This window comes from Eurosta solidaginis, chromosome 4, assembly GCF_040869045.1.
Source record: "Eurosta solidaginis isolate ZX-2024a chromosome 4, ASM4086904v1, whole genome shotgun sequence".
In the NCBI taxonomy this organism is placed as follows: Eukaryota; Metazoa; Arthropoda; class Insecta; order Diptera; family Tephritidae; genus Eurosta; species Eurosta solidaginis.
This window is the reverse complement of record NC_090322.1, coordinates 57,684,050-57,700,126: the sequence shown is the minus strand read 5'-3', so window position 1 is coordinate 57,700,126 and position 16,077 is coordinate 57,684,050. Positions and strand designations below refer to the sequence as shown.

The 16,077-nt window shown below is 39.3% G+C and overlaps 1 protein-coding gene across 1 annotated transcript in view; it reads left to right on the top strand.

The window, feature by feature from the left end:
* The window catches only part of LOC137249818 (glucose dehydrogenase [FAD, quinone]), a 59,963-nt gene extending 44,698 nt beyond the window's left edge, over positions 1-15,265 (top strand). The window contains exons 2-3 of the mRNA XM_067781771.1: positions 13,428-13,678; positions 13,746-15,265. Of these exons, the coding sequence (XP_067637872.1) occupies positions 13,428-13,678; positions 13,746-15,115 (1,621 nt within the window). The 3' untranslated portion in view covers positions 15,116-15,265. The remainder of the gene's footprint in view (positions 1-13,427; positions 13,679-13,745) is intronic.
* Positions 15,266-16,077: the final 812 nt, after the last annotated feature.

The window sequence follows — 16,077 nt, the reverse complement described above, 5'->3', positions numbered from 1 at the left end:
AGACCAAGCGATTTAAAAAAATTTTTTTTAGAAAGGTCGATTTAATATAAGAACTAGAATGGTGTTTTTTTTTTTTTCTTTTAAAAAAATGTATAAGTAAAACCATCTCTTGTTAACTTTTTTTTTATTTTGCTATTATTGTTTGACAAAAATGGTACCTAGCTATACTTTGGAAGTTACACAGATACAGATACTATGACTAAGTATTCTAATAGATTCGAACAAGAATCGTATTATCAAATTTTTCAGACACGCACAATAAATAGACATACACTTGATAAAGTTAATTTTTTATTTTTATTTATTTAGATTTAATATAAAACTTTGCGCAGCTCATACTGCTGACTTTAGGAATAGGGATAGGTGCAGAATTTTGTGCTATTTATGGGCTCGATAGTTCCAAAAACGATTCGTTTTTTTGAGAACTTTTAATGTTTTTTTTTAAAACATCAAAAGTGGTGGGTACAGCTGGACATCCAGCTGGACCCCCCCTCGTAAGCCCTAGGCCAAACAAAACAATTTAAATGTGGGAATTATGTGCTATTTACGTCCTCAATAGTGCCAAAAAGAATTCGGTTTTTTGACAACTTTTAATGATTTTTTTAAAACTTCTAAAGTGGGGGGTCCAGCTAGACCCCCCCTTGTAAGCACTAGACCAAACAAAACAATTTAAATGTGGGAATTATGTGCTATTTACGTGCTCAATAATGCCAAAAAGAATTCGGTTTTTTTAAAACTTTTAATGATTTTTTTAAAACTTCAAAAGAGGGGGGGGCCAGCTGGACCCCCCCTCGTAAGCACTAGACCAAACAAAACAATTTAAATGTGGGAATTATGTGCTATTTACGTGCTCAATATTGCCAAAAAGAATTCGGTTTTTTGACAACTTTTAATGACTTTTTTAAAACTTCTAAAGTGGGGGTCCAGCTGGACGTCCTGCTAGACCCCCCCTCGTAAGCACTAGACCAAACAAAACAATTTAAATTTGGGAATTATGTGCTATTTACGTGCTCAATATTGCCAAAAAGAATTCGGTTTTTTTGACAACTTTTAATGATTTTTTTAAAACTTCTAAAGTGGGGGGTCCAGCTGGTCGTCCAGCTAGACCCGCCCCCCCCCCCCCCCCCCCCAAGCACTAGTCCAAACAAAACAATTTAAATGTGGGAATTATGTGCTATTTACGTGCTCAATAGTGCCAAGAAGAATTCGGTTTTTTGACAACTTTTAATGATTTTTTTAAAACTTCAAATGTGGGGGGTCCAGCTGGACGTCCAGCTAGACCCCCCCCCCTCGTAAGCACTAGGTCAAACAAAAAAGTTTAAATGTGGGAATTATGTGCTATTTATGTGCTCCAACATAAGCTACGGTCTGTCCAGAAAAACAGCGGGTGACAAGAGGGGAGCTGGGGCATATAAACCCAGAGGAAAAATCGAAACGGGATAGGTGCAGAATTTTGTGCTATTTATGGGCTACCGAATTCTTTTTGGCACAATTGAGCACGTAAATAGCACATAGTTCCCACATTTAAATTGTTTGTTTGGCCTAGTGCTTACGAGGGGGGGGGTCTAGCTGGACGTCCAGCTGGACCCACCACTTTTGAAGTTTTAAAAAAATCATTAAAAGTTGTTAAAAACCCGAATTCTTTTTGGCACTATTGAGCACGTAACTAGCACATAATTCCCACATTTAAGTTTTTTTGTTTGACCTAGTGCTTATGAGGGGGGGGGGGTCTAGCTGGACGTCCAGCTGGACCCCCCACTTTTGAAGTTTTAAAAAAATCATTAAAAGTTGTCAAAAACCCGAATTCTTTTTGGCACTATTGAGCACGTAAATAGCACATAATTCCCACATTTAAATTGTTTTGTTTGGTCTAGTGCTTACGAGGGGGGTCTAGCAGGACGTCCAGCTGGACCCCCCACTTTAGAAGTTTTAAAAAAATCATTAAAAGTTGTCAAAAAACCGAATTCTTTTTGGCACTATTGAGCACGTAACTAGCACATAATTCCCACATTTAAGTTTTTTTGTTTGACCTAGTGCTTATGAGGGGGGGGGGGGGGGAGGTCTAGCTGGACGTCCAGCTGGACCCCCCACTTTTGAAGTTTTAAAAAAAATCATTAAAAGTTGTTAAAAACCCGAATTCTTTTTGGAACTATTGAGCACATAATACCCACATTTAAATTTTTTTGTTTGACATAGTGCTTATGAGGGGGGGGAGGTCTAGCTGGACGTCCAGCTGGACCTCCCACTTTTGAAGTTTTAAAAACATCATTAAAAGTTGTCAAAAACCCGAATTCTTTTTGGCACTATTGAGCACATAATACCCACATTTAAATTTTTTTGTTTGACCTAGTGCTTATGAGGGGGGGAGGGGGGTCTAGCTGGACGTCCAGCTGAACCTCCCACTTTTGAAGTTTTAAAAAAATCATTAAAAGTTGTCAAAAAACCGAATTATTTTTGGCACTATTGAGTACGTAAATAGCACATAATTCCCACATTTAAATTGTTTAGTTTGGCCTAGTGCTTACGAGAGGGGGTCTAGTTGGGCGTCCAGCTGGACCCCCACATTTGAAGTTTTAAAAAAACATTAAAAGTTGTCAAAAAACCGAATTATTTTTGGCTTTATTGAGCACGTAAATAGCACATAATTCCCACATTTAAATTACTTTGTTTGGCCTAGTGCTTACGAGAGGGGTCTAGCTGGACCCCCCACTTTTGAAGTTTTAAAAAATCATTAAAAGTTGTCAAAAAAACGAATCGTTTTTGGAACTAAAAAAATATAAATGTAAGGCGCGATAACCTCCGAAGAGATCTAAGGCCGAGCTTCTCTTCCAATTTGCGTCGTGCTCCTCTTGATTTTTCCCTACAAATTGGCCGGACGGGACCTACATGTTTTATGCCGACTCCGAACGGCATCTGCAAGGCAGATGAGTTTTCACTGAGAGCTTTTCATGGCAGAAATACAATCGGAGCGCTTGCCAGACACTGCCGAGGGGCGACCCCGCTTAGAAAAATTTTCTTCTAATTGAAAAATCTTATTTCTAAAATTTTGATGTTGCTTTGCCCGGGAGTTGAACCCAGGGCATACGGTGTGATAGGCGGAGCACGCTACCATCACACCACGGTGGCCGTTTTTGGAACTATCGAGCCCATAAATAGCACAGAATTCTGCACCTATCCCGTTTCGATTTTTCCTCTGGGTTTATATGCCCCCGCTCCCCCTTGTCACCCTCTGTTTTTCTGGACAGACCGTAGCTTATGTTGGAGCACATAAATAGCACATAATTCCCACATTTAAATTTTTTTGTTTGACCTAGTGCTAATGAGGGGGGGTCTAGCTGGACCCCCCACTTTTGAAGTTTTAAAAAAATCATTAAAAGTTGTCAAAAATCCGAATTCTTTTTGGCACTATTGAGCACGTAAATATCACATATATCCCACATTTAAATTGTTTTGTTTGGCCTAGTGCTTACGAGGGGGGGTCTAACTGGACGTCCAGCTGGACCCCCCACTTTTGAAGTTTTAAAAAAATCATTAAAAGTTGTCAAAAAACCGAATTCTTTTTGGCACTATTGAGCACCTAAATAGCACATAATTCCCACATTTAAATTGTTTTGTTTGGCCTAGTGCTTACGAGGGGGGTCTAGGTGGACGTCCAGCTGGACCCCCCACTTTTGAAGTTTTAAAAAAATCATTAAAAGTTGTCAAAAACCCGAATTCTTTTTGGCACTATTGAGCACGTAAATAGCACATAATTCCCACATTTAAATTGTTTTGTTTGGCCTAGGGCTTACGAGGGGGAGTCTATCTGGACGTCCAGCTGTACCCACCACTTTTGATGTTTTAAAAAAAAAAACATTAAAAGTTGTGTCAAAAACGAATCGTTTTTGGAACTATCGAGCCCATAAATAGCACAAAATTCTGCACCTATCCCGTTTCGATTTTTCCGTCTGGGGTTATATGCCCCCGCTCCCCCCTTGTCACCCCTCTGTTTTTCTGGACAGACCGGAGCTTATGTTGGAGCACATAAATAGCACATAATTCCCACATTTAAATTTTTTTGTTTGCCCTAGTGCTTATGAGGGGGGGGGGGGGGTCTAGCTGGACGTCCAACAGTGCATTTTTTTGAAAGCTTATTTCAATACCTTTCTAATGGTATGAAGATCTTTGAAATCGGTAAAGCCATTCCGTAGTAATCACACTTTAAAAGTACCTATTATCGTAATTTTTCTAATATTTTCGGATATTTCGATACCTTGCCACGCCCACAATTTTTCGAAAATGCAATGTATAAAATGAAGGTTGTGTTTGGGTGGGTAAGATGTAATCCCATGCAAAATTTCATCAAATTCTGAGGGGGTCGGGTTCAACGCATATTTGATTTGATATGAAATTCATCATATGTAAGTAGCGATACTTTTTTTGTCATTTTCAATATGGAAAGTTTTTTGCTTATAGCTTTTTGAGGCAACTGAGTATTGAAATTTGGATTATGTACGATAATAGCCTATTAGGGACTAAAAATACCTGGGGCTTCAAATTCGATGTGCCCCATTCAGTTTTGAAGGTAGAGACAGAAAAGTGGAAGCACTTGGTTGCGTAAATTTTTTTTCAGGAGCATGTTTTTTTGTGGGCACAGCTACAATTTTACTTTTTTCACTTCATACCCGTTTGTTAATTTTTTCTCTACACCCCAGTGGTATACCATCAATTGACTCATCTTGGAATATTCACGCAAGGAAAGTTATTGATGTTTGTACATGGGGTAAATATACGAAATTTTCGCCAAAAATTGGCAATCGTCAAAAAGTGTAGAAAAAATGTTTAAATTTTTTTAAACCAGGTTTTATTTAAAAGTTAATGAAAAGAAACACAAATTTGGTACAAAAATTTAACAAAAAAAAAAAATTTTTTTTTCTACACTTTTTGACGATTGCCAATTTTTGGCGAAAATTTCGTATATTTACCCCATGTACAAACATCAATAACTTTCCTTGCGTGAATATTCCAGGATGAGGCAATTAATGGTATACTTCTGTGGTGTAGAGAAAAAATTAACATTTATGGAAGCGTAGGATAGAGGAAGATCCTCTTTGCCCAATGTGTACCACGGAGTTAGAAAACGCAGAACACTTCATGTTCCACTGACCCCGTTTTCACGGGGAAAGGCTCACTTTGCATTTTGGGGAGGAACCTAGCACGAGAAATTTGGTATCACAAATGGCCAACAGGAAGATATATATTGGACTGCAGTGGGCAAAATGTCATTTATAGTCATGACACGCCTGATGGATGCTGATAGGGAGCGCAGAGAAATGCGCACCGAAGCAGTGGCGATTGCGGGAACCTGGACGCAGGGACAACAGTAGGCTCTTAAAAATGAGAAATTTGGAACGCCACCCTGTAGTGGTGCAAAAGTGGTACTGGGGTGGGCGACGGTTCCAAAACGGGGCTGCTTTTTAGTCTACGACCACACGGTTGCTGCGACGGCAGCAATTATGGTGCATTAGGCATTCTTCAGCCTCCCGCAAAAAAAATGCACTACAGCAGTACGTCTAGGAAACTAATAATCTTAACTTAATTAGAGCTCGCCCAGGGGTTGAAGTTAAACACAACACAACAGGGTTTTTTTAAGAAGAGCTTCGTCGGCTTATAATAGGGAATAACTGATACGCACAGCTTATTGTTTTACTACTTCTCTGCCAGCAATTTTGTGATAATTTTGCCGTCTTTCGTCAAGTTGTAGCTCATTCGATACTTTTTGTAGTTACTAATGCGATATAAATTCATTTCACAAAAAATATTTTTTTATAATTATTAAAAAGGTTAGCAAATACCATTAGTTTTCTTAAGTCTATTATCTTGCAAGAACATATTTCGTAGTCTTGTTTATGGGCCGCAAATTCATTCGCATTTTTGGACTATTTGGCTTCCTAGTGGCGCTTCCTGTTAACCGTTTTTTGGCAAGGCATTATTATAAAGCTTCTTTGCCAATTTTAACTTCACAAAGTTACATACGTTATTTTTGCAATCAAAAATACTATCTACTTCGAAACTTATCGTTTAGCTACTTCTATTCCTATCGAAATAGTTTCTAAACGCTGTGTATCTAAATGTCGTTTTGCATTGGAAGGCTGATAAGAATTCGAAATAACGACCATATCTTCTGGGATCATTTCTTCAGAAATGTTATATCGATTAAGCGACTTGCGCAATAGAAAATTCTGGCAGGGTTATCGATTTATTATTGGCAGCGAATTATTATTATCTTGTTATCATTGTATGTGTAATCGATTAACATTGAAGTTTTGAAGGTATGTGTTTCATAACGGATGAGTCATCGTCAACAAATCTATAACGTGCCGATAACAAATTGGGAACACTCGAACAAGAAATCGATAACACGTCGATTACAAATTAGTAACAGTCCTGTTACAAATCTACAAGTTTTCGAAACTGATATCCTTTTGAAAGCATATCGATAACTTTTCGGAAAGTAATCGATAGATTTTTGAAAAATCGATAAGTTCTCGATAAGACTCCGATAAAAGATTGTTAACTATTTGATGACAAATCGATAACATGTTGATAACAAATCGATAATAAATCAAATATTTCGATAACAATATGATAACTCGTCGACTAAAAATCGTTTTAATCAAAATCAATTTAAATTAATAATGTATAATTTAGTTTGTATTGTTTTATTTTAATTTATTTTTGTCTATTTTATTTAAATCTTTTTTTATTTAACTTTTTATTTCAATTATTTTATTTTTTTCTTTGTTTGCAATTAATTACATCATATAAACCTTACCAAACAATGTAAAGAGGTGGTACAACCAACAAAATCCTAAAAAGCAACAAATTTTTACATAAACCTGCATACCTAACCACAAGCTTTGTTTTTGTAACATTCTCTGGCTCTTTACTTACAACAAAAGAGCAGTGTATACTTTTCTTCGTGCACTTGCATTCATAAAAATTGTGTATATGCTCAGACTTTAATTTACAAATAAAGACATCAGTAGGGGACGTGTTTGCTTTGCATAAAGTATACCAATAGCATACACTAAGTCAACGCTTACTGTTTCATGTACAAAATCAACCCCGACATAATGTATGTCCTACATGCGAAGTGCCCCCACATGACACCGAACATCTTTTCAACTCTAATGTGGAGTATACGCATCAGACAACTTCGCTATGGTTCACAGAAAGCTCCGATTTGAGAACTGTTTTTTGCATTTCAAAGCTTAGATAAGTGAGACGATTATTTTTAGTATAATGTGAAGAAATCTATAAAAGGGCGGTGTATACTTGCCAAAATGTGGTGAAGAATCATAACGTTATTGTTAACACAGTTGTAAATCGAAAAAATAACACTCCATTCAAATATTTCCCTTTTCGATTAAATTTGATACACTTACTTTAGTTGCGTAACAAAACACAAGTTTTTGTGTTTGTTCGCTATGAACCAAAAGTTCAAACACGCGTTCAGCGGGAGCGCACACATGTATTTTTGTTGCATTACAGCGAATGGTGAAAAAGGCCCGCATTCGCTAGAATAGCTACATAAGTATGTAATATTTATGCAGTTTCGTTTCACTTCGTTTTTTTTTGCAACAAAACTGATTAAAGCTTTTAACATATTGTGACGAATATTAGCAACACTAAGGGATACTATCATCTCTAAGCCGATACTGAGCAGTGACTTGTATGCACATAACCAAATTAATCATTATGTCTACACATATGTACAAACAAGTAGCGGAGAGCTACGGACGAACACATGCATATATCTGAGATACTCCCAAAGTAGGCAATTATTTGTGCAAGTATCACTCACATATACATGCGCATATGAGAAGCTATACACGTGCATCTGTAGTTATAATTTTATAGCTGGTAACTAAGTAAATTCTGGAAACGCCTAGAAGTATGGAACGAGGAAATCGAAGAGTATAAAAGGGCGCAATCTGAGCAATCGGCTATCAGTTTGATTTAAGCACGCTATCTGTTGAGCAGTATAAGTGTTATTGTGATAAAAAAAAAAAAAAAAAATGGAGTTATTTATTCAACAGTTTAGTGATTCGAACATTAGTAGAAGATTTGAAATAAGCAGAATTGCACAAAATTTGTTACAATATTTTGAAACATGCATCACCAGCTATCCCAGTTTTGCGATAACTGACGCCAGTGGCGAGCACTTAGGGAAGTCAAGTCTTCCTCCACCTACCTCCCCCAACTCAGTGGAAGTCTCCTGCTTCCTCTGTTTCGAAACTGCGGTGTCGACTGAAACACTTACTTGAACGAAGCGTCTTCGTCAATTCGCATTACATAACCTAGCAGCCAGCGAAGCCTTTGGGTCTTTTTTTTCGCTGCACTATTGTCATACCTGCCTAAAGCTCGTACAGCTCATCATTAAACCTCCTTTGATACTCGCCGCCGGTATCACGGACAGGAACACAAATATTCCGGAGAACTTTTCTCTTGAACACTTCTAGAGCCATCTCATCTTCTTTCGACACTGTTCATGATTCCGAACTATACATCAGGACAGGTATGGTGAGCGACTTTTAGAGCGTGATTTTTCGAGAGAGTAATTTACTTTTCAATTGCCCATTCAGTCCAAAGGAGCACTTGTTGGGAAGAGTTATTCTTCGTTTGATTTCCAACGTGACATTGTTTTTACTGGTTCCCGAATAGACGAAATCCTTCACAGTCTCCAATTTATATCCGTGAACAGTGCTGCTAAGGCCTATGCGCCAATTCTTTCTGGATGACAGCAAGTTATAATACCATTAGTTACCTTTAGGCAACCAAAAGTGTAAACCGTCATATATTGTTACTGCACCACAGATGCGGTTGATATATCAGTTCGCTCTACAAGAAAGCCCCACACTAGCTTATACCAAAGGGCAATAAGACTACTGCTTTGGAGGTAATACACAGACGGTTCCCCTCAACTCTCCTGAGTTTTGAGAGTGTCACAGACTTAATTTGCCATCGGTTGGACGATCCCCTTTATATGCAGTTTCCTAAAACTTGGATAATTCGGCCATCACCCTGATACCACATATCAAATTATCAAGCTAAATTGGATAAGACAACCTCAATATAACTAAGGTACTAAACACAAAATTTGATTCCTATTAAATTTCGCTCACAGCGAAGCAATAAAAATAGTTAATAGATCAATTTGAGATGACCTTGACAAATTGCTGTAATTGAAATGAAAAATTTATGTTTGTGTGACTGCAGGGCTTGAGTTGTCTTAATGATGACAGATGATTGCAGTAAACAAAAAAGTTAAATATCTAACAGTTGAGTTACCTTAATTTATGCTTAATGCCCTTAACTACTGTACGACTAAATGAACTTAACACCCAACGAAATTGTAATCAAGGTTTAGGCGCGGAGTTAAATGAAATGAAAAAAGAGTAGTTAGCAGACGGCGTATTTAACATTCGTTTACTGTATTTGTTATTGTTGTTTTTCCAGCAAACAAAGACGCATTTGAAGAAAAACAAATAATAATAACATTAAAGAAACTTGGCGCGATATAGCTAGGAAGAGATTTAGGCCGAGCTTTTTTTCCAATTCAATTTGTGGTGTGCTACTTTTCAATTTGTCTGCAAACTGACGGATTATGGCGATTCTGACCCCAGCGGGTTAAGGGGCTTAGAATATACCCGCGGAAAGTATGCGTGTCGTAAGAGGCGACTAAAATACCCAGCTGATTCAAGGGAATACCGGCGCAATTTATAGAATCTCCAAACCAATTGTAAACCTCACCTACCCGAGGCTCTGGCGGACACAAGTTAATCATTGAGCCCTACCTCCTAGGCGCGATGGCCTACAGCGTTCAATATAAAATAAAATAAATAAATGAAAGGCGCGATAACCTCCGAAGATATTTAAGGCCGAGCTTCTCTTCCAATTTGCGTCGTGCTCTTTTTAATTGGCGGGACGAGACCTACTTATTTTATGCCGACTCCGAAAGGCATCTGCAAGGCAGACGATTTTTCACTGAGAGCTTTTCATGGAAGAAATACACTAGGAGTGCCTGCCAAACACTGCCGTGGGGCGACACCGCTTAGAGAAATCTTCTTCTAATTGAAAAAAACGTGTTTCTAAAATTTTGATGATGCTTTGCCCTGGGCGTGAACCCAAGATCTTCGGTGTGGTAGGCGGAGCACGCTACCATCACACCACGGCGGCCGCCAGAGGGTTCAATATGGTCATATTAAATCGTTCCCGAGATGGTCGGGCTTATACCTTAATAGTTCTTGTTACCAGAGCGTACCTGCTCTATATCCGGCAAAGGAACGTAGAATCGATAATATTCCTCCAAACCTTCGGAGTATCTTTATTGCTACAACAACAACAACACCATGCCGTGTCCAAACGTCACCTCTTGAAGGAGATACATTTTTGCTGAGAATTTTTTTTTGACAGTTATTCGTCCGAGTACGAAAACAACTGTCTAGGGGCAACCACGATTAGGAAACTGTGTTAAAGAATTTGTGATGTTAGTTGTTCAATCACTTGAACCTGGAATCTGTGGTATGGTAGACCAGCACACCAATTGCCTCTACACAAAACAGAAAAACTGAAAAAAAAAACAACAACATTCACCAACTGTCGTTAAATTTTCTTCTTCGAATTAAACTAAACAAAAGCTGAGCTCATTAACGCATCCAACAGCTGTTGGGTTTTTTTCAAAACGTTTTGTCCGCTGCGTGTGGTGAATTGCTGATGGCTTGCGTGTTGTCTCACATGCCAAAGCGTATATTTTATTACGACGTTTCATTTTTAAATTTTGCTTCCGATTTTTAAATGAAATGTTTCAAATTGTGATGAATGAGAAACGTGATTTAGTTTAAACCTACCGGCGTCGTCATTAACTGGCGCTTAGCCGCCTAAGCGGTTTTAGCTGTTTCGTAAATGGTCACGCCATCTAATCATGTTTTGTGATAACTGACGCCAATTGGGAGCACCAAGGGAGGTCATGTCTTCCGCCACCAGTCACCTCCAACTCAGTGTAGGTCTCTCATACACATACAAATTTAGGAGTTTTTTTTTTAGAAATTCAGAAAAAAAAATCTGAGCGGAGTCGCCCCTCGCCAGTGATTTTGCAAAAACTACGAATGTATTTGTAACGCAAATTGATAGAGAAGTTCGGCCTAAATCTCCTAGGAATTATATCGCACCAAGTATTTGTTTATTAATACATGGCTTCAGGCTACATGGTGATTGTAGTGTCTTCCCAGCAGAAGTATCAGCTATTAAGGAAGCTGCAGTTTCCTCAATAGACCCGTGTACATCTCACGTGGCCTCGGGGTACAAATAAATTGAGGAAAACTGTATTGAAACTAAAAGAACGCTTGGGTATACCCTTTGTTACATGCAAGCTAAGACAAAAGTGAATACACCTACCGTCAAGCCGACGATAGATAGATACGAGCCCAAGTATGTCGTGCATCTAAGCAAACCTGTCCAAAATGAGATCTTACAAGATCCCGTCACTTGTGCATCCTAAGTATGGATACAATCTCGGGTTAATCTACGCCAGGTCGTCGAGTACGACATCACGGATTTGATAGCCTTTATTGGGCCACGAAATGGTTCGAATAGGAGAAGTAATTGTTGTTGTTGTTTTTTTTTTTTTAATTTTTTTTTTTTTTTTTAATAATGTTTATTTATTTAATATTCGTGAGCTTAGATACTAAAATAAAAAATAGTTTCAGTTGCCCTGTTTAATATAGTTATACAATGACTCTAGACGAGTTCTCATGTACTTGACGGTCTTCATATTGATATAATATAACATTTTATTAATTTATACAATTTAAATGTTACTGCTTTAACTTAAAGCTTTTTAGGTCCTTTATAATTATATTGCAAAGAAAAAAACATGTAAAAACAATGCCTGATTAGCTATTTATGGGAAAAGATAAAATGATTGTTGTTGTTGTTGTTGTTGTTGTAGCGATAAGGACACTCCCCGAATGTTTTCAGGCACCATTAAGGAACAAACCCGACCACCTTAAGAACGATTTAATATGACCAAATGAAACCTCCTGGACCATACCGCCCTACCAGCTACTAGTTCCATAATGAATTTGGGGTCACCAGCGTCTCGGCTGTTTATGAAACAGGATTCGCCATGGGTAGGTGAAAAGCTATAAATTGCGCTGGCAAGCGCTTGAATCATTTGGATATTTTAGTCACCTCTTACGACAGGTAACGGTGTATTTTTGTGGTATTACAAGGACCTCCCGACTCTGTCCTATGTGCACTTCCGCGGCAGACACTGAAACCTAACCTGGTGTTACCTAATGCTGGATCTGCTTTTTATGGATATAAAAACCAAAGGCAATCTTTAGGCTGCTCTCTTTCAGATTTAGGCATAACGATTTGAGCTCGGTTGGACTCCCTCGGCAATTACATAAATATGATCAGAGTCTTTCATTTTCGAAAAAGGTACACTCCCAGCATCACTAGAAGAGATCTGTATCTAATGCTCCTCTGAAACCTGCGGACGCACTTTCAAGATTGTCACAAAAGCAAGTCGGAAACTTGACAATGCCAGTGGCTGACCACACAATTCACGACCTGAAGAAAGGGGATGATGCTAGAATTATGCACGAACGACTATGGAACTAAACTATGACCCTAAACTCTTAGGTATTACCGTCTACAATACTGAACATACAACTGCTTTTATTACCACAGCCGCAAAAAAAAAACCCGCAAGTAACTTGTCGGCATTAGCTACGGAAGGGACAAAAACCTCGGAAGCATTCGGAAAGCTAATTCTAGAGTTTGGCACCATTAATGCGGATGCCGAAAAATTTCTCGGACGAAGTTGGGCGCCAGAACGTCAAAGCGAGGGGCAAATGCGGATAGCTGAAGAGCGCAATAAGGCGTCGGCCTAACTAATAATTGTTTGTCACAGAACAGTCTCGCAAACTTGGTTAAAGAGGAACTTTCATGGATATAGCAGTTGTAATAGGAAAAGGTTGGCCTTGACCAGGTGATTTTGCTTTCATTCGACTATATTTTAATGTGGGAGCTTCAAACGCAAAACCTTACCCGGATTGCGGGGTTATACATTCATGCGAGAAGCCTCGTGGTATATACGCAAATGACTCCAGCGGACCCTATTCAGAGACAGATGCTCTATATCTCCAGCTTAGATCTTCACTATTCCTTGTCAAATTCGAAGCATGACCTACGCGCCAGAGTTTTAAAAGTCGGTTTGGAGAATATTGTTTCTTAACTCAGTCTTAATTTTGGAAACGTTGAAAAAAGGGCTTTATTTGAGTTTCCTTAGCGTTAGAGCTATTTGGGGGATTATGTAGTTTCCAAAGTTTTTTTGACTTATTAGACTTATTTTAAACTCTCCTTTCTTTTCATTTCAGTACACAACCCCAAGATACTGCATGTCAGGCAATGAAAGATCGTCGTTGTTGTTGGACGCGAGGCAAAGTAATAGGAGGCAGTTCAGTGCTTAATACAATGCTCTACATACGCGGAAATCGACGAGACTTTGATCAATGGGCATCATTCGGTAATCTGGGTTGGGCTTACGAAGATATATTGCCATACTTTCGCAAATCTGAAGATCAACGCAATCCATATCTGGCGCGTAATAAACGTTATCATGGAACAGGTAAGAATAGAGCTGACTTGCCTATGAACCAACGATCTTAATAGTAGAATTTGTTTTTTTTCACTAGGTGGGCTCTGGACAGTGCAAGATTCACCTTATAATACACCACTTGGTCCAGCTTTCCTACAAGCTGGTGAAGAGATCGGTTACGATATTGTCGATGTAAATGGTGAGCAACAGACCGGTTTTGCTTTCTACCAATTCAATATGCGTCGCGGCTCACGCGCTTCCACCTCAAAAAGTTTCTTGCGTCCCGCACGCCTACGCAAGAACTTAGATGTCGCACTATTTGCGCACGTCACCAAAGTGATAACGCATCCCGAAACAAAACGCGCACTTGGTGTACAATTTATACGCGACGGACGTTTACAAACTGTATACGCTACACGTGAGGTTATTCTCTCGGCTGGTGCGATAAGCTCGCCACATTTGCTGATGCTTTCGGGTATGGGACCAGCAGATGAATTACAGCGTGTGGGCATACCCCTGGTGCAACATCTACCCGGTGTGGGGCAAAATCTACAAGATCATATTGCTGTGGGGGGCATCGCATTTCTCATCGACTATCCCATATCGATTGTTATGAAACGCATGGTCAATATCAATACGGCGCTACGTTACGCCATTACCGAAGATGGACCACTTACGTCGAGTATCGGCTTGGAAGCAGTCGCTTTTATTAACACAAAATATGCCAATGCTAGCGATGATTGGCCAGATATGAATTTTATGATGACCTCTGCATCGGTTATGTCAGATGGTGGCACGCAAGTGAAAACAGCGCATGGCTTAACCGACGAGTTTTATAACGAGGTTTATAGCGAAGTGAACGATCGTGATGTGTTCGGCATCTTCCCCATGATGTTGCGTCCAAAGAGTCGAGGTTTCATTAAGCTGGCCTCGAAGAATCCGCTACGTTATCCACTACTCTACCACAACTACCTCACACATCCAGATGATGTGAATGTATTACGCGAGGGCGTCAAAACGGCCATCGCCATGGGTGAGACTCAAGCGCTAAAGCGCTTTGGTGCGCGCTTGTGGCATAAACCTTTGCCGAACTGCAAGCATTTGCCAGCTTTCACCGATGAATATTGGAATTGCGCCATACGTCAATATACAATGACAATTTATCATATGTCGGGTACAGCGAAGATGGGTCCACCCACAGATCTTTGGGCAGTGCTTGATCCGCAATTGCGTGTGTATGGCGTGCCTGGTTTGCGTGTAATCGATGCGAGTATTATGCCCACAATCACAAATGGTAACATTCACGCGCCGGTGGTAATGATTGCCGAAAAGGGCGCCGATATGATTAAAGAGCTGTGGCTGAGTAGTACGCAGTGGCGCACGAAGCGTCAAACGCTGAACTTGAATCCAGTTTGTAATATAACGGAGGCAGCGGGTAACGCTAAGGAAAACAGTAGCATACGCTAGGGTGGAAGTAATAAGATTTAAGTCAGCTTAATTTAAAAAGTTTGGTTGGCAATACAAAGAGTGAAATGTTTTAAATTTACCTTCTTTAAGTCATACAAAATTTGTTAATTAGTTAAATAAAGTAATGTAATTTTGTTATATTTTTTATAACTGAGCCAAAATAATAGCATAAGTAGAATAAGAGTTTAAGCAATCCGAGCACATAAAACTATATCTAAGCCCTCTTCCCAGCTTGCTTTCTAAAGCTCTATGTATAGGTAAGGTTAGGCTGAACTGGACGGTCCGTCAGTCCCTAGTTTTACCAGAAATTTGTTGAATGATAAAACTACAAAGCCCTATCAAAATCAAGTGGAGAGGATCTACATATTTTATAAAATAGCTTAGCCCTCTTGGCAAATACTAGAAGCTTTCTAGAACCTGCTCTGCTGTCTGCTTCTAGATCTGATAGCTGTACTACACCTTATAGTTGCAGCCTTAGCCTGGCAAGCGCAAGGCACGATCACAAAACTTGCTCGATCGTTTCCTTCTCCAAACCGCACTTCCTACATCTGCTACCGCTAGCTAGGACTTATTTGAAAACATGTGACGTCAGAAGGCACTGTCTAGTGAATACCCGTCATAAGCCTACAGTCCTCTCTTTTTAATGATCAGTGTAACTTTGTTGGTCTAAGGTTGAAAGCCTGCACATGAGCTTCGACACTTTCAGGCCCCACTGTTGCGTCCACGCCTCGAGGAATGCGCTCCTTTTAGCTAGTTCATTCGTGTTTCATGCCCATCTTCTCATATGTTCTGGTACCCAATATAGATGCTTGCTTCTTCACATCACGATTCTTTCCAGGGATTGCTTACAGTTGAACGCACTTTTAGAAGTTGTGCAATGCGAGATTCCCTGTATAGGGTCCGTATGATAAAAATAGCTGCGCCTTAAACCAGGCAACTATGAAGCCCCAGATACCGTCATT